General features: G+C 40.9%; 1 protein-coding gene across 5 annotated transcripts in view; it reads left to right on the forward strand.

Moving 5' to 3' along the window:
* Window positions 1-11,303, forward strand: part of LEF1 (lymphoid enhancer binding factor 1) — a 70,462-nt gene extending 59,159 nt beyond the window's left edge. For 3 of the 5 annotated variants that reach the window (XM_032686433.1, XM_032686431.1, XM_032686435.1), the window contains one exon: window positions 10,185-11,303. Coding sequence is in view for 3 of the 5 variants with exons in the window: in XM_032686431.1 (XP_032542322.1) it covers window positions 10,185-10,264 (80 nt within the window). In the remaining 2 variants the exon portion in view is untranslated. The remainder of the gene's footprint in view (window positions 1-10,184) is intronic. The other 2 variants (XM_032686434.1, XM_032686436.1) reach the window with 1 other exon arrangement.
* Window positions 11,304-23,860: the final 12,557 nt, after the last annotated feature.

A 23,860-nucleotide genomic window follows, 5' to 3' on the forward strand; every position in this document is an offset into this window, starting at 1 on the left:
GAATCAGAAATGAGTAGGTGGCAAGACCAAAGAAAGAATCTCAAGATCAGCATAAAGGAGATCAGCCAGGGCTGTAATTATGGTGATGTAAGTGAGAAGGATGAAATGGTGGGAGGGTTGTGTGGTGGGATGTTCAGAGGAAAGTAACGGAAGAGACATGCAAACAGAAATGATTTAAGATACTGTGAAAGTTTTGGGTGTGGGTTTTTTTTTTTTATTTTTGTCCATGAACCCTTCAGCACATAAGTGATTTTTAAGATGGACCTCTAACCTGCTTTTTGCCTTGGACATGATTTGAGTGGTAAAGTCAAGGTGGTAGCATTAAGTTGCCCATTTTCCAAGGGTTGTACACAGCAGCAGGCATCTTATGGCTTCACTGCTTAGGATTTAACTGAGTTCTGTGATCTCCAACATGCTGAATGGCCATTTTGTAAAACAGTTTAGAGTGCTTTAGGAATACCGTGACCCTGTGCTGTATTATCCTGGGGTGCTTCAAAGCATGTCACCATTCTGTAACAGTTTTGGAACTGTCCCAAGAAGGATTTTGTTTGCAGTTGACATGGTCCAACACAATGTTTGAAATAACTTTGATTTGTTGAAGAAATAACTCTTATTTATTTGCTTCTTTTGAAATCAACCAAGAGTGGAATAAGACCTGATAATGCTAAAAATAAATTTAGGAGGGGACAGGAGGGAAGGGGAAATGAGGAAAGCTAAGACTAAGGACAATGTAGAGATGACCTGTTGAGCACCTTCTTGAAAGGTGAGTGTTTTCTTTTTTACTTTAAGCTCAACATTCTAGTGGATTTGTAAATAGGAGCAATTCTGTGCTGGAAGTGGAAATTCCTAATTTTCTATTCAGTTTGACTTTCGGAAGCTAAAAAAAAAGGCAAGTTTAAGCATCTCATGAGTATTTAGAAATCAGCAAAGAAATAGAATGGCACTAACAAAAATTCCTCCTGATTGTTCTGCAGCATGGAAATACTTAACTTCCTATGACTTGGTCTGTGTGGTAATTGTAAAAGGCACATTATTCAACATATGGCAGGATGCAATTGGGAAACTACGTAATTTAACATCGTGTTTTGGCTTATCTTCAAGGGCTAAAAAGAGTGATAGAGAAGGTTAATAGACATTTGAAAACCTGTGAGAAGTATATTTGTGGCTTGCAAAATTCCATGACAATTAGCATCTACATTAGCAAAGCTTCCAAAAATAAGAAAACTTGACTAATACTGATTTACAATCAGAACTTAAAAGGATCAGATTAAGACTGTTTAACTTTAAACAATGAATTATCTTAACATTTCAAACTTCCTACATGGAAATTGGAGCCAAATTTCAGTGCAGAAGTGATTTTCGGGTAATGTTGTAACAATTTATGACTGGATTATGTTTTCCTTATTACTTAGAAATAAAATGGAGTGAGGCTCTGACAGCAAACTATAAAGTGGGCCAGAATACTGTGGAAAAGAAGCATCTGAATACTGTGATCATGGCTAACCATGGGTTTCTGGCCAGCATCCTAGAAAGGAGATGCAAAGAGGATGTGGTACCTTGATTTCTGAGGCATAATGTTTTCAAACCTGCCTTGTCCAGTGCTCTTGAAATTGCTGCTGGAGTAGTTAAAAGTGAAACAAATGCTCCAGCCCTTTCCATAGCTCTTGACTGCTCAGAAGCTTTAAACAGAGTTTGGAGGACTTGCACAGAAATTAGTGAGTGTGAGACTTTGTGTGGTGATGGTGATGCAGAGACATGTCCTGATTTACTTTAAAATTGTTTCCTCTGTGACCCATGTTTCCCTGTTCCCAATTTTACCTAAAAGTAGTGGCCTTCAGCACAGGCAAGAGGGACAGAATGAACAGAAAAAAATTTGCTGGATTGAAACACTTATAATTTCAAATAGGCATAGAAATTTCCAAGGAATAGGAGTATAGCCCTCAGACAGATCATAGAATCAAGGAATGGTTTGGCTTGGAAGGACCTTAAAGATCACCTACTTCCAGGCCCTCTGCCATGGGCCAGGACACCTTCCACTAGACCAGGTTGCTCAAAGCCTCATCCAACCTGGCCTTGAACACTTCCAGGGATGGGGGATCCACAGCCTCTCTGGGCAACTTGTTCCAGAGCCTCACAACCCTCACAGTAAAGAATTTTTTTCCTAATATCTTACCTTCTGTCAGTTTAAAGCCAGTCCCCCTTGTCCGATCACTATATGTCCTTGTAAAAAGTCTCTTTCCATCTTTCCTGTAGGCCCCCTTTAGGTACTAGAAGGTCTCACTGGAACCTTCTGCAGGCTTAACAATCACAAGTCTCTCAGCCTATCTTCATAGGAGAGGTGCTCCAGCCCTCTGAGCATCTTTGTGGCCTGCTCTGGACTCACTCCAACAGGTCCATGTCCTTCTTATGTTGGAAGCCCCCAGAGCTGGATGCAGCACTACAGGTGAGGTCTCACCAGAGCAGAGTAGAGAGGCAGAATCTTCTTCCTCGACCTGCTGGTCAGGCTGCTTTTGATGCAGCCCAGGACACAGTTGGCCTTCTGGGCCGTGAGTGCACATTGTTGGGTCATGTCGACCTTCTCATCCATCGACATCCACAAGTCCTTCTCCTCAGGGCTGGTCTCAATCCATTCTCCGTCCAGCCTATATTTGTGCTTGGGATTGCCCTGACTCAGGTACAGGACCTTGGCACTTGTCCTTGTTGATCTTCATGAGGTTCGCACAGGCCCACTTCTCAAGCCTGTCAAGGTCCCTCTGAATGGCATTCCATCCCTCCTGTGTGTCCCCTACAGCGACTTAGTTCTGACCTGATATTGATCTTGCAGAAACCCTCCTCTCAGGCTCTCTGACATCAAGGAAAACAAGAGCAAACCCAAAGAGAAGCTGCTGCCCGTTAAGGTGGCAGGTACAGGGGGGCACTGACACCTGCTGGGAGAGGTGCGGCAAAGCAGACCCAGGTCCCTGTTTACCAGCCTGGCAGAGGTTCCTTGTGAAGTGCAGGAGGGGAGGAAGGAAGGAAGGAAGTGTATAAAAACTATTTTGGATGCAACCAGAGCCTATGGGAGGAGTAAGGGTAGGTGAGGGTAGGAGCAAAGCATAGGGTTTATAAATAAAAACCAGCAGAACACTTTCAACTAGACAATCAGCATAGATATGGGATTAGAGAAACAAGAAAAATTTTGAAGTATTTTTGCAAAATAGAGGTGTAGCATGGTCAGCTACAATGCTGATTTTCAGCATTTCATTATTTTAAATTGACACTGACAGATGAAAAAATAGGTAATTCAGCAGTCAAATGTCTGAAATCTGTTTATCTTGTCAGAGGTGCTCAAGTTGCAGATGCTGCTGGGAAATTAGAGATGCCTAATCAAGTTTGAACTCAGCCACATTCACAAGTGATTAAAAAACCCCATATTGTTTCACTTCTGAGGTGTTAGCAGTAGGCAGCTTGGGCTAGAATGAAGGAGCAGTGGGACAACTATTGTTCTAACTCTTCCTGTGGGATAGGGTGGGGACAGGGAGTTGACGCCTGGTGCACCATTCTTCTCTGGATAAAAACGGTGTATTTTGGTGGATTTAATAAACTCACCACCAGACTGAGAATTCTAAGGTCATGAGAAAAACTCTGTGGAAACAAACTGTTTCATAAATAAAACGTAAGATTTTGAACTGCGGCTTCATTTCCAATTGGAAGAAAACTTCGCTATTTTACTGTTCTTCTCAGGTCTGTATTGCATTTTCATGTTTTTAGAGAATTTACATGAAAAATTTCAAAATGAGGCATTGACTCTGTATTCCTGAACAGCTAGAAAGCAAGTTGTTATGACACTGTCAAAGTCTTTCCCATTTATTTCTGGAGACTAAGCTTAGGTGAAATCTGTCCTCTAATTTCGTCAAAATTGTATTCAAATTCAATTCTGTCAAAGCTTAGTGAACCTTAGCACACCCTAGCACTAAGTTTTGTTTTCCTCTGCTTCTGATTTTAGATTGAAGAGGTCTTCTGATATACATGAATGCAAAACCAGGCATCCTGAAGACAAAACCAACCAATAGAACAAAACAAAACCAAAGAACCTTAAGTGTGATGTTGCACAAATCACTGCTTAATAGAGAAATCCTTCTCATACCAGTTAGTCCCTTAATGCTCTACTTTAAGACTTTTTATGCAAGTCATCTTTTAAATCTCTGAGCCTTTACCTGCTTGTTGAGATTGTACCATATAAACAGAATTTAAAGTTTGAAAGCATGCAAATTGGAGAGCTGTACAAGGAAAGAAGGTCACAGCACAGCCAGCTGAACCACCACTGTCTGGCCAGTTAAACGTGAGCCTGGCAGTCAGTGAGACTTTAGTCAGAGCTTCCAGGACATCCGCTTTTGGCTCTTCCTCCCAGTGGTAGGAGCAAATGTTGGAAGCACTTGTGCAGTTAAGGTGTCTTTGGCACTGGAGTGTAGTGTGTGAGCAGGGTTAGATGCAACTGAGGGAAATGGTACCAAGGACCATTTCTGAGTTAGTGTTCTTGCCACAGGCATCAGTAGAGTGGGATCAGGGGTTAAGAGAACTAAAGAGGCTTAACTGAGCAGGGAGACAATATTTCTGAAGTTGCTTCCTCTTTGCAAAAGTAAGATTCCTGCTTCCTCGTTAATATTAAGTAGCATAAGAATTAAACTCCAGAGTTTTGAGAGCCTTCTGTCTTTCATCTCAGGGATACCTGAAATTGCATGAGATAAAATGTGATTGCCAAAATAACTACACAGAATTAATTTTATGATATCAGGGCAGATGCACACACTAGGCGAGACTGCATTTTGATAAATAGTTGGGTTTCTTCCCATGTGTGTGTGTTTTGAGATACACAACAGGAAGCTTGTGTATTTCAGACCAGTAGAGATTTTCTGCTGAGATGACTTAATTGCATCAAAGTGAAGTTGATGTGTTTGAATTCTGTAGCGGTTTCTGCGTACCGCTGTCTTTCGCTGGTAGTGTTGCTCTGTGGATGGCTGTGTGTAGAAGAAGTGATGGAAGCTCAGGAAGATATTCAGGTTACATCTGACTTGCTTTTTGTTTCATGAAAGCAACTATTTAAATTATTCCATGTATTAGAAGATTTAACTGTAGAGATTGTCTTTCAAAGTACATTTTAAATTCTAACCTATGTTTAATTGTGGCAGAAAAGATGATCTCTAAAGGAAACTTTATCTGTGTTATTTCTTTCTTCTGAAAGAATTTTCACTTACTGCTTTACCGATACATCATGTCTTTTCTGTTAGCAGGTGAAAACTGAAGTAGCAATTTCAGAGCCTCTAGAACTCAGTCTATAAAAGAAATAATTTAAAAAATAGTCTTCTGGATATGTGTTATATGCCATAAAGATACAAAGATGGGACAAGCCTATTTCTTCCTCCCCCTTCCTCACCTTAAGTATATTATATTCCTCTTTAAGAAGCTGCTAGAGACAGCTGTGTAGAGGCAATCTGGATTTTATTATAAACATGGAGCCTCTGTCCCCTCCCACCCCCAACAGGAAAAACATGTCCTGGGTCTTCCAGTAGGATCATTTTAAAGATTGTAGCTCAGTGATAGAGATTGTAGTTTTGTGCTGCCTACATGGCGGCCTTTGATAAGAGCCACACGTGCTTGGCATCACTGCAGTTGCCTGCACAAAGCAGGAATCTTAGAATACCTGGGTGTTTTATGTGCTGGCACTAATCTGCTCTGGAAGAGGTCTCTGACTTGGGGAGGCGGGGGAAGAATATTCCTGGTGCTCACTTAGCGCATCTAGCTTAGGTCAGACTGAAAGGACAGAAGTCAGGACTCCAGACTTCACCTGTTGTTAGTGGAGAGGTATTTTCAGGTGTAGTTACTCCAGGGCAATTAAACTATCAGTGAATAATTTGCTGCTGGAGTTTCCATTCACAGTTACCAGCCTGGGTTGAGGCTGACAGTAGCAAGGGGGATGGAGGGGGTTGGACAGATCAAGAAAAACTTAATACTGATGTAGTTTCAACATGGCAGCAGCTGTTACAGTTTTAGGGTACAATTTTATGTCATTTCTTGGCAACAGAGGCAGTTTAAAAAGTTCCCTCTGCTGCCTGCTGGTATCCATCTCTTGCAGAGAGGGCTTTTTCCTGTCTCCTGTAGGTCTTTCCATCCCTGTTCTGTAACAGTTTGTAGGACCCTGCAGCAAATCGGATTACTAAAATGACTGGGGTTTTGTTGGGAGGTGCTTTTTTTGTTTAGAAACAACAAAGATTGTGGAGTGTTTGTTTTTGTTTGCCCAGAACATTTCAAGGATCTGGTTTGGGATAAACCCACAAACCATGGCACAGCTGGGCAGGAAGAGGAGCAGACTGCAGTGCTGGCATCTATCTGCTTGTACCTGAAAGCCTCTCCAGCTCTGCTGTTAAAGAAAATACAGAGGGACTTCACCAACAGTGTGAACCTCTCTGATAAATAATGACCTGGTTTTGCATACCCAAGTTTTTGGAGAATTGAAAAAACCCTGGCAGTAAGTCAAACATGTTCTGTTTGGACTTAAAAAGAAAATGGCAGTTTCAGCTTCTGGGTTCCCTGAGTTTGCCATTTTGTTTGAAGTGCTGGATTAAAAGCCAGGTTTGGAGCTGAACTTTTCGTTTAATGTTGGTTTTGGTTTTTTGAGGGTTTTTTAAATACATATAACTACCGTTATATGTAGTCTTGTCTTTTATTACAACTGTATGAAAACAACCCATGGTGGGGAATGGTGTAGAAAAAAAGCACCTCGTTTAAAATACTTATTTTCTGTTGCTTTCTGTGAAGAGTTACCTACCTCTTTTACTCAGTACTTACTCCTGGACTGACCCAAACACTCTTGACTTTCTTCCATAACCTTTTCTGGTTAGCCTGAATGAAGCTGCATAATCCTCCCCCTTGTTCTAGAAAAACTGAGATGAGTTAAAAGTCTAGAGGAGGAGCACAAGACCTTTGTGGACCCACCCTTCAATCCATCTCATTCTGAAGCATAGGGAAGACTTCTGATCCCCTTGTGATGCTTTTGCCCTCAGCTGTTGAGCCCAGGTTTGCTAGGAGACTTTAGTTTTACTGTAGCGATTCCTAAATTACAGTTTTATCACTTCAGGAGCAAGGCTTTTCTTTTTACACTGCATTATTCTTGAATCTTATTTCTGTTTCTTTCTCGAGGTGGTGGTTTGTGTTTTTTTTCCTCTTTCCTCCTGCAGTCAGATGTACACTGCAAATGGCACAGACAGTGCCTCCTATTGTGGCTCAGGCTCAAGACTTCACATATGTAAAATGTGACTTGCAGCACTTTCTTTGAAGCCTAACCACAGCCAGGGAGCTGTAATTGCAGTCTTTGATTTGCGCCGACTTCACTTGTGGATTGGGCTTTGCTAGGACATGCCTTGCTTGGCGAGACTTCAGCTGCAGCCCCCCAGTGAAGCCTAGATGTGGGAAGTCTTCAGTCTCCTTAGCACATGCCTGTGGTTTCTTGAAAAGAATCCTGATTTGACCTGTTTTATATCTGTAAGGCAACACCATCATCACTCGTATTTTTTAGGTATTATTTGGTTTATCAGCAGTAGAAGCAGTTTCCAGTGTGTACCCTTAATGTGCAGCTGGGGAAAGGCTGGGTTCTAGATGATGTTTTCAGGATAGCTACTGTGTAATTTGCTGTGCTGCAGTATTCCCTTGGAAATAAAAATATGTGGGGCTTCACTATGCCTGTCCCCTTCCCGAATCACAGCAGTGTCTGCAGCCTCTCCAGCGGAGCAGGGCATAGTTAGGTGCTGAGAGGGGCTCTGGAAAGGAGGCAGACGCTGCAAAAGCTGCCTCTGGATTGAGAAAGAAGCGATGGCCACTGTTTGAAAAAGCTGAGGGCCAGAGCAAGGCCACGGTCGTTATTTTAACCTCCTGACTTCAAAGACAGCTTGCTGGTAAGGGAAGGGGGGAGGAGGCAGGGAACCATCTCAACAGAAGAGCATTTCATTTCCTTCAGTGAAGTAGACATTCCTGGCTGCTAATGGGGAGTAGCTCTGAATCACAGCACTTGTATCAGACTGCTGTGAACTACTGGCCTGGCGCCTCAAGGCCATTCCTCAACAGGAAGCTGAATGTTTTCATGTAAGACTGAGAGGAAAACCTTCCCAGGAAGAGCAACCTGGACCAAACCTTTGAAAATCCGGGATGAAAAGGCACAAAATAAATATAAAGCTGCAGGGTGCTCTCCCCAGTGTTTCTCTGCTGTTTGCTTGGCTTTCTCTTCGTGCTCCTTGGAAAGGTAGAGCCCTTCGTAGCTCTTTGATCCGCACGTGTTACGGAGCACTGCGCTACTTTATAAAAAATAAAAAAAAAGGCAGGAAGCTCAGAAGGCTTTTTTTAGTTGGGACATGGGCTGGTTTTATGAGGAAATAGGAACTGAATTAGTCAATACAGACCACCTCTGTTGAAACTGCTGGTTTGCCAGTGGACTTTTAGCTGTGCTGTTTAAGAGGCCTCAGTGGCTTTAAATGTCTTTCTATGGCTACCAGCAGCAGGTGAAAATTACTCATCATGTATCAAGGATGGCGGTATTTGGGATAGGAGAAAGTCTGCATGAAATTTAAGCTATACAGAACAGTTTGATATAAATTTTTGCTTGTCTTTTCTACCTTAGTCTGCAGCTAAACTTCAGTGTCCTCAGCCTTCCTTTCCGCTATAACAATGGCCATGTGGGGGACCCCTGACAAAGAGTCAAGTTGTTCAGTGAGATTTTAGGCCTCAGCTTATGCTGATTAAAATAAAAGGGTATAAAATCAGTTTTAGAAGCTTTCTACCCTGGAGTACATTAGGCAGTATAACTCCTTATTCAGGAGCTGTACTCAGACAAGTACGAGTGAAACACTTTGTGTTGTAAAGGCTTACAACAGAAGCTGCAGCAGATGGGAGGTGGGTGCTCAGTTATAAATGGCCCTGGTTTAAATACTGCTGCAATGTAATGTAATATAATGTAAAATTTGCTGACTAATTCAGCTTGTAGCTCTTGCAGGCTCAAGCAGTCTATCTATTATGACTAGTCTAACTGGAGTTGACTTGTGGTTTAAACCATTTCTTCATAAACTTGTTCTGTCATGCCTCGCGTGATTCAAGGTGCTGGCAGTGTATCTTTATGTGACTAAGCCTTTTGTGTTTTTTCTGATGAAAATTCATTTACCTTCTCCACTGAACTGCATCCTTGTACTAATTTTTGTCATTCTCAAAAGCTCTGCTCACTGAGCCTTCTACTTGATGAGTACATGGAGACACAGAGGTTAACACAGATTTTTTGAGATACCAATAACCGTGAAACTGTTACTGCAGAGCACATGCCCATCTGTGGAAAAATGTCTGACTTGTTAGACAGTTTTTGGGTGGAGGCCCTGTTATAACCCAGTTGTCTGGGTCAGAAGGGCAGGGTGATGGTTGAGTTAGCAATTGCATAAGTCAGCTGAAGTAACTCAGAGACCTAGTGATGAACAACGGTTCCTCACTGGATGAGCAATACCCTACTGGGCTCACACTGTGGGCCTTTTCATGTGCTCTAAGAACATAAATTCTTCCAAGATCCTACTGAACTTCACTGCTAGGTAAGAGGCCCATGGTTCTTACACAGCTGGAAGATGTTCACTACCCCACTGAAGAGCAGAACAAATCCTCCCCAGTCATGAGAATGGATGGTAGAGTCAGTGTTCACACAAGCCTCGCCCACATTCCTCTACCAAACTGCTTACAGGAAAACAGTGGTTTTTATTTCTGCAGGGAGTAGAGCTTGAGACTGAAGTAGAGGTTTAATTGACCTCAACCACTGCAGTACCAAAGCCCGAGGATGTCTAGCTTTGCAACGGATATCTGGGTCAAATGTTGTAGTTAAATGAAATCCACTGCGAAAGGGAAGTACTTCAGTAACATGCTGGATGCTTAAAACCCCCACTTTCTAGTTGGTGTTGACATCTCTTTACAATCCAAAGTACTCTCTATAAATATACTTGCAAACTTCAGGCAAAAGCAAGTAGCAATTAATTCTGCATTTAACTCTGACATTGCAAATGCACATTCCACTAATACAGTTGTGTCAGAGTTACAGTGAACCACCACCAGCTTCTTTGAAGAATTTTTTTTTTTTTTAAAAAGGCTTCATATAGTCCTTATAACTCTCTTTCTCCTTTTCCCTGTAGGTGGGAAAAGAAATGCTTTCTCAACTTGCAAAGCAAAGGCGGCGACACCAGGACCCCTTCTGGAGATGGAAGCTTGTTAAAACCCTAGGTGTGTCCTTCATCCGCACAGACCACCCCCAAGGAGTCTGTCCAGGATGTCATTCACCCTGATGTCACTGCTAGAGACACTGAATCATAAAGACAATCACTGCCAAAATCCTTCACTATCACGAGGTCCAGCCCCGATATAAATAGAGCAAATGAGCTCCTGGGTCAGCAGAGCAGCTTTTGTCTTCACCTCTGCCTTGCACTGGTAAGCCCCTGTCTCATCTGTGTCCATATAGAGTCAGCAAACAAAGTAGCATGGCTGTCTCCACCTGCTTCAGCCAACAGAATAATGTAGACCACAGCTGCCCCATACAGCACATCGAGGAATGGAATTTGCCTGGACCAGGGATGACGCGCTCAACCTTGTTTTTATTAATGGTTGCGACAGGATCAATTTTGGTTTTTAGCTTTTGTTTAAGAAACTTGATGCTTTATATTTTAACTTTTAGTTTGTAATTTCTTTGGTGTATATTTTACTAGGGTATGAGCTTTTAAACAAGTGTCAGAAATCTGAAATACTTTTTAAATAAAAAGTTTTTCTTTTTTTTCCTATTTTTTTTTTTTCTGCCAGAGGAAAAAACCTGATGGAAAAAAAGGTGGCTGTTTTTGTTAACTATTTGTAACAAATAGTGGCCTCTCAGTCTATATAATAGTGTCCTATAGAACTAAATAAATGTAACAACAGTCAGCTGGTCAGTAGCAAGTGTTAGTCTTGCATCATCTACTCTGTAAACATAAGCAATACATCCAGCAAATCTGACGCAGTGAGTTCTCCTTCTCACCCATTTCCCTTCTCCTTGTAAAAAAGCCCAGCACTTGAATTATTACTTCAATTGTTCTGTATTTGTATCTGTTTTGTTAGCCTGTTAGTGGGATTTTATGCCAGTTGTTGAAATAAGCATTGATGTACCCATTTTTTAAAATAGTAAGGCACAGCCTTTGCCAAAAATACTGTCAACCAATTTTTTTTTGTCATTCCAGTTTATGTGCTGAGCATTTGTTTTTTAATAAAAGCTTTGTAATAAAACTAAAGTCAATTGTCTCAAAAACTGGCTTTAAAAAATGAGAATGGCTTGTACTAGAATCCCTCAAAGGTAGAAGCAAGCCCAGGAAGGCACGGTCACTTCTAAGGCTAAAAACTTTTGGCTTGGTCTTCTCTTCTAGGAAATGCAGTGAGTCTGTTCATCTGTTTGCTCATCTGAAGTGATTTTGGAAAGTTACTTTTTCTTCGGAAAGTGAGAAGTCTCGGTTCCATACCAGGAATAAGAAATGAGCAGGCTCAATAATTCCTTGTGCTGCTCAGTTATCTTTGGCCTAAGTGGAAGTACCAAGGATCCCTCCTTCTATCTTTAGTTTCCTAGCAAAATTTAGTAAACATAGCAGTGCTTTTAAGCTGATGATTAGGAATATGGATTCCCTTGTTTCTGGATACATCCCATGCCCACACAAGAGGTAGGAGTATACAGTTAAATTTCTTATAGCTGTATAAATTATCCTGCAGTCAAGGACTGAAGCTGGCTGCAGAATCAGCAGTGGAGGGCCTGGTTTTATGGTGTCAGATCCAGAGAGTCAGCATGGCCTGCCTACTGCCAGTGGGGCCCATGAGATTTCCTGCCACAGAAGCAGCACAGCTGCCTCACTTCTGTTAAAGGACTTCAAACAAAAAACCCCACTGTATTCACAGATAAGCTAGTCCAATGATCTGTGAGCACCCTGCCAAAGAAATATTATGAACTGTACACTGAATCACCATTCCCTTTATTCCAGCTCCCAAATCTTGTTTGGTGTGAGACTGGACTGAGTCAAGCTTGAGCTACAAGAAATGACATAGGTGACTTACTGCCTAAGGAAGCTTTGGAATTGAATTGTTTGTAAATGACCCTTAAACTCTGTTGCATAAGACATTTAATAATTAAAAACGTTATAAAACAGCTTCCTCTTAAACCAGCGTGTCCTGCACACAAACCCATTGGTAAGGCTGTGGCGAGCGTATCAGTTCTTGCAATATATTTCTAGTAACTAATGATTATATCAAAAATAAAAAAAGAAAAACAAGTGACAAGGCTCTCAGATGGCAGGAGAAAATATCTCTGAGAGAACAGCAGCTGTATACTGGAGTTTTGCAAGACTTGGCTATGTTTCCTTTTCAGTCAATTATCCCAGCCTTTGCTGGAAACCTGTCTGGCTTTTGGGCTGGGATTTGGTTTTGTTTTTAAAGGAGGAAAAAAGGCAAGTACTTAGTGCAGTAATTGTTCTAAATCAAGGATTACTGCAGTGAGATTTGTAAATTACATGTTCCAAAGACAACAGTACTTTTTAAAACTTTATAAAACATGACTACTTTATTTAGATTTTTTATGGCTATTTAAAAAGTTATTTACCCATTCTGAAAAAAAAAATTGTTCCAAATAGAGGTGTCAGCCTTATGTAACACATTGTCCCAAATACACTATGTTGTGAACAGTTGCCTGTCTTAAGGACGAAAGGTCTTTCAGCTCTAATAGTAAAAGAGAAAAAGAATTCAGGAGCTAAAAATAACATCTCTGCTGTTAACATACCGTGAACAAGCACCATGTGTTGGGCTCATTCATAGATCAAAGACCCTTCACATACAGCAACTAGTATGTTAAGTAATATGCAATAACTTGTAGGTTAACTAATACATAAGGCTTGGGATGCTGCCATGTAAGCACCTGAAACAGTAACCACGCTATCCCGGAATACCCTCTGTAACTTGGGTCACTGTCCACTCCTGGCTTCCACTGCTAGTCAGAATTTGTTCCTGTGGGACCAAAAGAGCAACCTGACATGGTCCCTCACTGTACTGCACCAGCTTGTCAGTGGAGACAAATGAACTAGGAAACATGGCCTAGTGATGATGGTGTAACCCTGGCAGTAAGACTAGGTTTAAATTCTTGTGATATGGAATAAATTATTCCAGGTGAGACTCAAAAGCAGCACCCAAATTCCTGATGTGCAATTTAGGCAGAAGTGAGAATCTAACCGTGTCTCTTTTGAGTGCCTGAGGAGATGATTACTCTGTATTTCCCACAGAAAACATCTTTAAGGATTTAAATGTTCCTACCTAGCAGCTGAGTTAATTATCCAGACACTTGTGCACAAGCATTCACAAACCACTCTCTCCCCGTACACTTCGTTCTCTGCATGCGCTAAAAGCAGTTCTTGCACCGATCATGGAACAGGTAGTCTAGTTCATAAACACAGAGATATCCCATTATCTGGGAAACACGCAGCCTTCCCTCTCCTCTCACCGAAAACACAGCAAAGACACAGAACAGTGGGGTTGAGCCAGGATTATTTACAGCTCATCAGGCCAACATCACAGGATGATGTGGCTCCTCAGGCTTCTGGATCATATAGACCAGAGCCATTTCCCCTCTGTTACAAAAAAGAACAATGCTTCAGGCTAACTTTGGCTTCTTACACAGCAAGTGATGACAAATTCACTAACTGAGCTTATAGGGACACACCACCTCTACACAATTATCTTCTATTTTAGTTCCTGCTTTGGATTAGCTAACAGAAAAGGCAGTAAGTTAGTTGTACAAGTGATAGCTCAATGGCAGCAAATGTGGGACCTCAAGGACACAATCCTTGCTCCCAGCTGTGGAGCAATCGATTGTCTGCACTCCTTTGAAACCACTACAGTGCATAAGGCTTTGAAGCAACAATTCTGTTTCATGGTGGCCTCCTGCTCTGAGCTACACGGCAGCTAATGAGGCTAAAGCAAGACTGGCAAACAATGAAGGACACTGCAGACACTAAGAAATGCCCGGTAACCTCTGCCATAAGGCAACTGCAGTTTGTTCCTTTCATTCGCAAGGGCACTAACATGCCAGGAAGCCTCTCCTGGAGAGGCCTAACTCAAAGTAGAACATTAGAGGGGAAAGAAGCGACTCCACAAAGAGCCAGAAGCCTGTCAGCTATGAACACATTTCTCCTAAATCAGTGAAAAACTACTGGGCTAAAACGGAAGTTAGCCAAAAGGAGAGCAGCTGTAACAGGAAAATGGTCGGCTGTAAACACATTGTGAGATGAAACCAAAAACCTAGAAAGTGTGCTTGAATGTATTCATTTTTCCAGGAAGAGAAACTCTGGATTTATGTATGAATTTACCCTCACAGCCTTCTCACAGATACAAAGATCAGCTTTAGAAAGCAAGCAAGCAGGCATCTGCAGCCCCAGGAAAAGAAACACATCTGCCAGAAATATGGGAAATGAACCTGTTAATCACCAGCTTTTGGTCAGGTCAAAGCAAGGACTAAAATACTGCTCTCCCAGGTAAATCCTCATACCTTCAGGCCATAGGTTTTAAATGAAGCCTTCTCTCTGGCTGGCACACTCCTCCTTCACTGAGTCACAGCAGTCTGCTTGGCTGAGGTAATAGTTACTGCATACCTCATCTGGGATACTAAGGTTTTCTTCCTGTGAATGGTGTTCTACAAAACACATTTTGATAAAGTCACCCATGGCACTTTCCAGAAACCCAACACATATAAGTAAGTGACAGGTTTGTTCATCCCTGTCAGTTACAGAAAATCAGCATGAACCAGCAAAGCTAGGAGAAAAATTTCCATCTGCTTCACACTAAAAGCAACTCACCCAAGAACTGGTCTGTCCTGTAGACTGTGCTGAGAAAAGGTAATTATGACATAATAAAATCTTCATCAGAATAAGAAAAATAACATACTCCACAACTTACTGGTGGTCAAGACACTTATTTTGAGAGGAAACTCTTTGAATTTGTACTAATTTCCTACAGCTAAGAAAAGTGGCTAAAAAAATCCTACAGGTTATCTGTTGGGTTGAGCTAGGACCATTTCTGTCTTTTAGGACAGAGAGAATAAGCCACAGAATTGAAGACTCCAATCTCAACAAAGCAAAATGCCATAGAAGAGTCAGTTTTTCTCAGCACGTGCCTGTGAAAGCAAAGTGCTGGGTAACAAAAGAGGAGACAGTACACAGCACAACATCTCTTGACTAAGATTAAGTTCCAAAGCCTGAGAAGGACAAGATTCTTACATTCCAGTTGCTGCTTTTGCTACCCTGAACTGTTTTTCCTTCTTACTCTTCTCCTGTGAAATGTTTAATTTTATTATGACTAACATCATTGACAACTTCTTTCACTCCACCCAATCCTAAAGTAGATAGGCAGTAACCATATTTGCAAACAAATCATACAGCAGAGTGGCCACTGCTTTTTTCCTGTAAAAACCTGAAAGTTCAGACTCAACTTTTTATTACAATATCCTGAAAGAGTTCACAATCAAAACACCTTAATCTAATATCCCTCAACAAACTTAGCCATGAGTGGTTTTAGTCACTGTTCGAAAATACAAATTTAATAAGGAAGATTTCACATATGGTCTAAAGTTTCCCTTTGTGTGGGATTGGTATAACTGCATGACCCAGGAAAAAAACCACTCACAGCACTCAGTTAACCACTGAGCAATCTAGTTCTGCCTACACTGGTACTTTAAAGCAGTTACTCCCCATATTTAATTGTTTTTTAAGTGTGAATTTACTTAACTTACTTACTGAAACTGAATAGCAAGCAGTTTCTCAATATCCAAGCAGTTTATTCCCTTCTTCCTCTGGTCCATTTGATTTCCTCTCCCACTCTAGGGTTTCTCCCTCCTCCCCCTTCTCTCTTGTGTTTGACTGACTCCCCTGCTCTTGCCCTGTCCTCATGGGCAGTCGGAGTTCCTGCTGATGGAACACCACTGCTAACTGCTCTTGTCCACACAGAAGCAGTCTTCCCCTTTCCAATGACTTAATGCTGGATTTCCTATGAACCTAAAAAGATGGACTTAAATCCAGCACAGGTCTAACACCCATACTGTATTTTCATTCCATCGAGTTTGGAAATAAATACCATTTGAATTAAAAATAGGGGGGGAAAGGTTATTTTCTAGTCAACTGAAGGAATATATGTATATCTGTTCCCAAGCACATTTGAAGGATGGTACTTTGTCAGCTCCCAGATAAGTTGCAAGGATCAGATACCATTATATGGAATTCATGTAAACCACAGACAGAAGAATAAAGGGATATTTTAAATGAGATGCATACAACCACAGGTATAGTTATCATAACTACCACACAATTATAGAACCATGGAATATACTGTATTTATCAACCAACATTCAAACAATTCTTCAGATCACCTTACTCCAGCAGTTGTCTCACTAGCTTAACCCCTTGTCATTTTTTGGGGGGTGTTACCTCACTTTCAGAGGCAACGGCAAGGGAAGTGAGACACAACAGAGAGAACAAAGCACAGAGAAAGCTGATGGGTGTGGATTAAAGTGTTTCACTCAAACTATTTTCTATTGTGCACTACTACTACTGTAGCGTTCCTTCCATGATCCCAGGGAAGTGCAGAGAGACTTACACTTAAGGCTGAGGGTGCACCTAAGCTGAAGTAACAGCTACAGAAAAGATGAAATGGAAAAATGCTAACACCAGTCCCAACTACCCACCACTACTAGCTGAACACTAGGCAGCACTTTATCACCTGTCCCTTTGCCAGATTTCATCCAATTTTTTTCAGACGTTGTAGCCAATACTTAATTAAATTAGGTGATTCGCAGAAAATGACAACTCCTAACCAGGACAGAAAAGTCTGCCAAGTCCTTTGGAGCATACAATAGCTGGGGTTGAAGGATGTCCTTGCTAATTCACATCTTGAAATCAGTTCTATTCAAAGGTATCTAAAATCCTCTAACACATGCTGGATTTTCAGGGGCCATGTCAATTATCAATCTCTGTTACTTCTCTCTCTACTCCTCAGCAGATTCAGCAAGTTCTCCAAAACAACTTCCTTACATGCAGAAAGCAGAAAAGTGGTGCTCCTTTAAATTGATTTTTAGATTTTCTTTCACTATTTCAATATAAATCAGTTGTAAGTTGAGCTATGTGCCTGTGCACTACTCTCATACCGTGAATTAAAATTAAATTCTAAGTTAAACTGATACCAGCCATAGCTAAGCCCAGTGTTATCTCTTACTAAAACAGTTCATTCCCTAAAAACACAATAAAACGCAATTCTTCAAAATCACAGTTTTCACTGGAAACTTTCCTCCTTGTAATGTTAGAAATCTCTGCCACCGTAAAAAAAACTCTGCTCTTTGCCAAAAAAGCAATGAGCCTGTGGGTGAAGACCATGCCTCCAGTAGGATCATTTGACATACTCATCGTTTGCCATTATTCTCCCCTTCCACTGGCATGCTACTTTAAATGTCATGTGTCAATAAGATAAGCAACATTTTCATATGTAAACTTGTGGAAATAATCTTTAGAGTATAATTCTGTCCTTGAGGTAAACTCTACGTTCATCTTTTACTCTACAACCAAATGTCCTTCCAAACTTAGATTCGAGTAAGAATACTGGCTTCAGTTCATAGATTTGCCAGTTTAGCATCAACTTAGGCAACAATAGCTTTCAGTCTTAGCCAAAAATAAAATGCCAAGTCACTAAGAAAGAGAAAGACTTCTTCCTCAGTTTCAATTAATGCTTTTGTTTAAAGAAATATAAAAGATGGTATTGGGAAAACCACTTATGTGAAATTGACAGCATCTGCCATTCTCTTTTTAAAAGAAAAATTTACCACTTCAAAAACTCATCTCTCTAGTACTAAATAAATTACATTCTCCAAGTATCTGCTGTCTCTTACTCTAAAGTAATCTATTTAAATCCCTATCATCAATCTCACACTTCACAGACACAGCCATTTTCCTAAAAGCACCCTGACTGATTTTTAGAATCCACAGCCTCATTCAAATCAGCTCTCTCTCAATGAAGTATTTCCCTGCAGTCTATTTCACCCGTGCTCCTTCCTCAAAGGATTCACACAAGTTTTTTAAGGTGCTTAAAACATTATCTGGGTGCCTAACTTCCACTGCTCGCTCTCTCACAATGATGTCACAAGAGCACCCAGATATCCATCCATAAGCAGTTGTGATAACCCTTTGACTCAAAAGAAAGTGAAGGGAGGGGGTGAAGAAATCAGGAGACAGTATTTTTTTGAACTGTGAGAAGCACAGTCTGATTGCTACTGTCTGAAATTACTAATTAGCAAGAGCAGAATTTTGTTCCTGCAACTAATGTTGTTCAAGAAAGTAGATAAAGAGCAAACAGAGGAGGAAAATGATGGAAGCTGCTGTTTTCTTTAATATTCTCTCAAGAACTGAAGGGGTGTGGGAAAACTTGTCATTAAAGTCCATGCCGATTCTCTTCTAATATTCCCCATTATTTTGCAAATTAAGTTCAAGATTTAAATAAAACTAGGACTCCCAAAATCAGGCTCTTCCATAAAAACTTCTTTAAGTTCTGAGAGCGATTTCAGTGCTGAGAAGAAATCACTGGAAGCTAGATGCCTCACCTGCTTAGACATCCTGGAAAACATCACTAGGCTTCCAACTGAAATAAAAGGCTTTTAGAAACTTTACCCTAAATTGCAGTGAAGAAAGAATTGCAACATCAGATGCAAAGAATCCATTAGTCCTCTTGACATCTTCACAGAAATAAGGACTTCAAGTAGTTGTCAGAAACACCTTATCTTTTACGACATCTTTAAAGAAAACAAAGAACTAAAAAGTTTGTGAAATATAAATGCAGTATATCTTACACCTGCTTATGCTTACAGCTTTGTAGGATTCAAAACAGCAGCTTTCAAACAAAGTTACTGTAAAGTAGCTGAAGATTCCAAGTTGAGGCCAGGGCTCCCTTCCAACGGCTGCAGTGCTCCAATCTGACTCAGGGCATCACTGCATGCAGAGGAGTCAGGGAACAGAATGGTCCCTCCATTGGATCACAGACTGTTGTGTTACCTACACAGGTCCTGCCACCAACAGAGCAAAGAAGATCCACTTACTGTAAATGTGTGGTTTTACCAATTTCTATTGCACAAATGTTTAATAGATCCATTTTTGTATGAAGGGGTAATTAAGGAAAAAAAAGGGGATTTTATTTGGTGCTAATTCACCACATGCAAATTCCAGCTGTTTACTGTAGACCTACCACCAAGCATACACTTCTTCCCACAGCTCATCAGAAAGCCTCTTGCTGGTGAAAGTGGTTAATCCACAACATTTTTGTTGCTGAAGCCAAGACTCCAAATGGGGGGTTTCGGTTATTAATGACAAAAAACTTGCATTCTTTAACTAGCGAATACTGTAAGGGTTTGTCCATTTACAGAAAACCACCCTAGAAGTGGTTGCTGGCAGAAAAATTGGACCAGAATAGAAGAAGCTGTTACCAGGCAGGACAGAGATGCACGAAGCAAAGCAGCAGCAAACAACAGGCTAGGAAAAAAATCCTGTTATCTGGCAGTACGGAACAGCCAAAGTAAGCGACAAGTTCCTTAGTGCCCGCCAAGCAAAAGCCTTGTGCTAAAATATCCTCCTGTGCCCTGGCCAACTTACAGCATCTGACTCCAGGCTGGAAACAAAACTTGGCCTTACGCCTCACTGTGATGCCTCATGCCACCATGTTTCCAAAAGAAACGGTTCCTTTAATAACTGGGTTTGATGCTTTGTATTATTCCTGCCCCAGAAGCAACCAAAACTTCCAGCCAGCATCAGAGCTTTATGGTTCTAGTTTCTCTGCAAGGAATACACTGCTGTGAGTTATTTGCAATTTACAGAAAACCAAATAAAAAACCTCTAAGGGATATAAGAGAAGAGTGAATTGAACAAGTGCAAAGCTGCTCCATGGGCATACAAACCTAAATCTGATTAATATATTATCAGTAACAACCCCTGACATCATCACAGACAGTTCTGTGATCATATACATTTAATTTAAGACTCTGCATAGCACTGCATTTATAAATGAAACAGCATACTGGATAGCAAATGGTATATAAAAAGTGATTTCCCTTTTGACGTGAACTTTTGAGAAGATCATAAAATTCAAGGCAGATCATTCTACAAATCATCTTTACAGTTACCAGATTGTGGCTCTACTTAACCTTTCTCTAACAGAATTCAGTACAAGCACTTCCCTCTGGCTGTGAACAACAGGAAAAGCTACTGAAGGAACGTATAACATGAAAAGATCTAGCTCTCTACAGAATCACAGCATCTGCTTTTGCTCCTGGTCTCAGCTCTTCCAAAAAGCACAGCAAAAAGGCATCATTCAGGTCAGTTTTATAATTGCTCACATGGCTGCAAACTGTAGTGAATAAAAATACAGAGATGTGGGTCACTGCTGTGGCACTAGTAAGAAAAGTAAGAATGTAGCACCAAAGCTACAGGTGCACAGCTACTATTGCCTCTCTTTTAAAAATGAGCTCCAAAACTTTCAGCAGTAAATTTTTAGGGAAAGTTGGTCTCTACAAACTACAAAAAACTGCTTCTGGTTTGCCCACATCTTTAAAGCCACTTGGTACTGTGGCTTTCTCTTGACTCAAAAATAACAAGCATGCATTAAACACTGGCAATTAGGTGCTGACAGCTTAACAAAAATTATTAGTATGAACACTGGCAATAACGGTCAGCTATGTATCTATAACAATGGACACAGGCTTGTGGAGCAATACTCTGAGACATGGAAAACATTTTGTATCTCATGATGCTACACAGTGGATGCCTACACAAAGAATTCACTAGAGAACTGCAAGCACCTGTAGTTTCACACACATTTTCCAATCTATCTGCAAGAAGGAGAATTTTTCATGAAATAAAAAAAGTCAAAAGTGCCTTCCCAAAGCAGCTGCAGAAACAGCACATGCTTCCTCATGGCTGGTCATAATCTTAATTTTTTTCTCCAAGAACAATGCAATCCCACCACCTTTATGCTACTACACTGCACACACCCAAATGACTGCCCTCAGGGATGTTGGGCCTCAATAATGTACAGCAATTACAGTACAAAGTAACCCAACTGAGGTTGTTTGCTAGTACCTACATCCTCTAGCACCTACCTTTCTGGCCACAGGAATACATTACATTGTGTAATGTAACTCATTTGCAGACTTCACTGACCAAAGCCTGGCAAAAAGTCAGGAACACACAAGACCTTTTCAAACCAAGACCACCCTTGGGGCACTAGGGAAACGAAACCAAAACAAAACCCTGAATCTCATTTAGGAGCCAATACCATGCCTTTCAGACATGATTCACTGCTGGAGCACAGGGCTGGTAGTACTGGATCTCATGGCTCTGAAGAGCCCAGGCTAGATGCTGGAGTTAACTTCTGTCTAACTGGTTTTTGAAGGACATTTGCATTGTCAGCTCAAAACCCTTGGGTCAGATGGCTTGGGAGACAAATACAACTAGTCTAAGAAAGAAAAAAAGACAGATTTCCAAGTTATTTTATGCAGTTTTTCCATCAACCCTTCTTTCTATTGTGTAAAATAAAGCATAAGTTCAAAAAACTCTCATCTGGACAGAGCTGGGCTAGTCACTTCAAGACAGCTACTCATTTCCAGGGACTAAACTTCCATCAACAGAAAATTAATACACATTAAATTATTTGGGAATGCTGTTTTCACAACTAAATTCCTACCAAAGTGATGTTCTGCAAGAACCCAAAATGAAGGAAGGAGGAAGCAACAGATTCCACTTTCCATTCCAAATTCAAATCCACACTGCAAGTTGATATCCGTATCTTCCATGAAAACTACTCTCCTATGGTAGTACACTGGAAAAACTCAATGACTTGCAAACACAGGTGCAGATTCAGAACTTCAGGGCATCTGCACTCAACAGTGCAGCCACTACTACTGACCCACATACAAGCATTACTGTGTTCAGTGCCATTAATGGAGAATATTTCATTTGTTAGAACAAAGCAAAATTTTAACTTCTACACACCCAATTCCTCTTCAGATCAAACTTCATTGCCACCTCTTGCACTTTATACTTCATAAGCCACTCAGGCAGAGCACCCTCCTCCAGTGCAATTAAGATTCTGCTTTCAACTCCCTCCGTAAAGCGTGCTGTGCTCTCCTCCCCAGCCGCGTCAGCAGGTAGGTTGACCACAGATGGAGCACATTTGGCAGCTGAAATGACCCAGATGCTGAATCTGGAGCCATCTTCCCAGCTGCAGTGGCTGGGCTCATGTCCGACTCCTCAGCTGTTAGTTGTCAGGCTGCCCTTGAGCTGTGCCAAGCTTAGATCTCAAAGCTTTGACTGAATCTGTGAGGCCTGCTGACAGAAAGGATAACACAGACTAAAGGTTTTAAAAGTAGGCAGTGAGACAAACACCCTTCCCTCCTTTCTGTTCTATCCCTCGTTTTTTTCCCCACAATCTCTTTTCCACTATTAATAAAAATTCAGGAAGAGCTCACTGGTAAGAGCAGGTCTAACGTAACACATCCTAGTCTGAGGTACCGACCAGCAGGAGATTCCCCTTTGTCAAGACTTCATGCAGTGGAAGGTGACTCATGTACCTCTGCATCAAGTCACAGCCCCAGGAAAGGGCTGGGAAATAATCTTTACTGAGGAAAAGGTGGTGACAGACAATTCCTTCATTTCACTACCTATTCTTTAGGCCCCCTAGAAATCTTTAAACTATCAAAGCTGTAGAAGTTCTTCGACAATTCAGGAGGAACTATTTAATATCCTACTTCTGACCAATTTCCTCACAACTCTGAACCTTAAAAGGGACTTCTACATTCTCCATGCCTCCCCACTGAGGAGCAAAAGAAAAGGCTTACCTCAATTCAGTGGCTTCAGTTACCACTATCGAGATTTAGGACGAAGTATTTGAAGTTTTTGCCCTCATCTCTGCTCATTTTGGCACAGCACCCCACATGCTGATAAAACAAACCATTCCCACTCACCAGTAAAGTACCTCCACATGGCCTATTTGCTACTGAGAAAAAGAAGTCTCTTCTCAAATAGCAAGTCAAACTTAAAAATGCCTCTATTTCAGGCTTCTTTTATGTATTACATATACACATACTACGCCTGTTAGAGCTCCTGAAAGGAAAACACTGTTTTAGAGAAAGCTTATTTTTCTAAAATATCACATTTAATAGTGAAAAATATTTTCCACATTTAACATTAAATAGCCTATGCCTTGCTATAAACCTACCCATTTCCAATTTAAAGATGATCTTCCAAGTAAAGGGAGCAGTAGCAAGTTAATTCTGCTTAAATGTTTTCATAAAAAACAAACAGCATTTTTTAAGACACAAGAGTAATACACATTCCCATTTTTAATTACTACTGAAAACAGTAGTAGTGAAGCTAACTTTACCCTGCAGCACTTAAAAGTCACTAAACTGATCTACAGGCATTAAGAACCTTCAAGTGAAACAGACTTCATATGCAAGACTCTATTTTAGTCAAACCAAGTCCATTTACCAATATATTAGTAAAGAAAAGAGACTCTCTGCAGTACCATTTCTCTCTCTTACCCTTTTCTTTCAGGACAAGCTGCTCAAAATCAGATGACCTGTAATTAGGATCCATTAAACCAAAAAATTTTATTCTCTACTCAAGAGATTTCTTGTGTGACCATGTGCAAGGAAATTAACATCTGTCAGCCTCAGTTTCTTTATATGCAATCTGAATTAGATGAGGGAGGAGGGAGAAAGAGGCAACTTGGCGTTAAA

The sequence above is a fragment of the Chiroxiphia lanceolata genome, chromosome 4 (genome assembly GCF_009829145.1).
Source record: "Chiroxiphia lanceolata isolate bChiLan1 chromosome 4, bChiLan1.pri, whole genome shotgun sequence".
Lineage (NCBI taxonomy): Eukaryota > Metazoa > Chordata > Aves > Passeriformes > Pipridae > Chiroxiphia > Chiroxiphia lanceolata.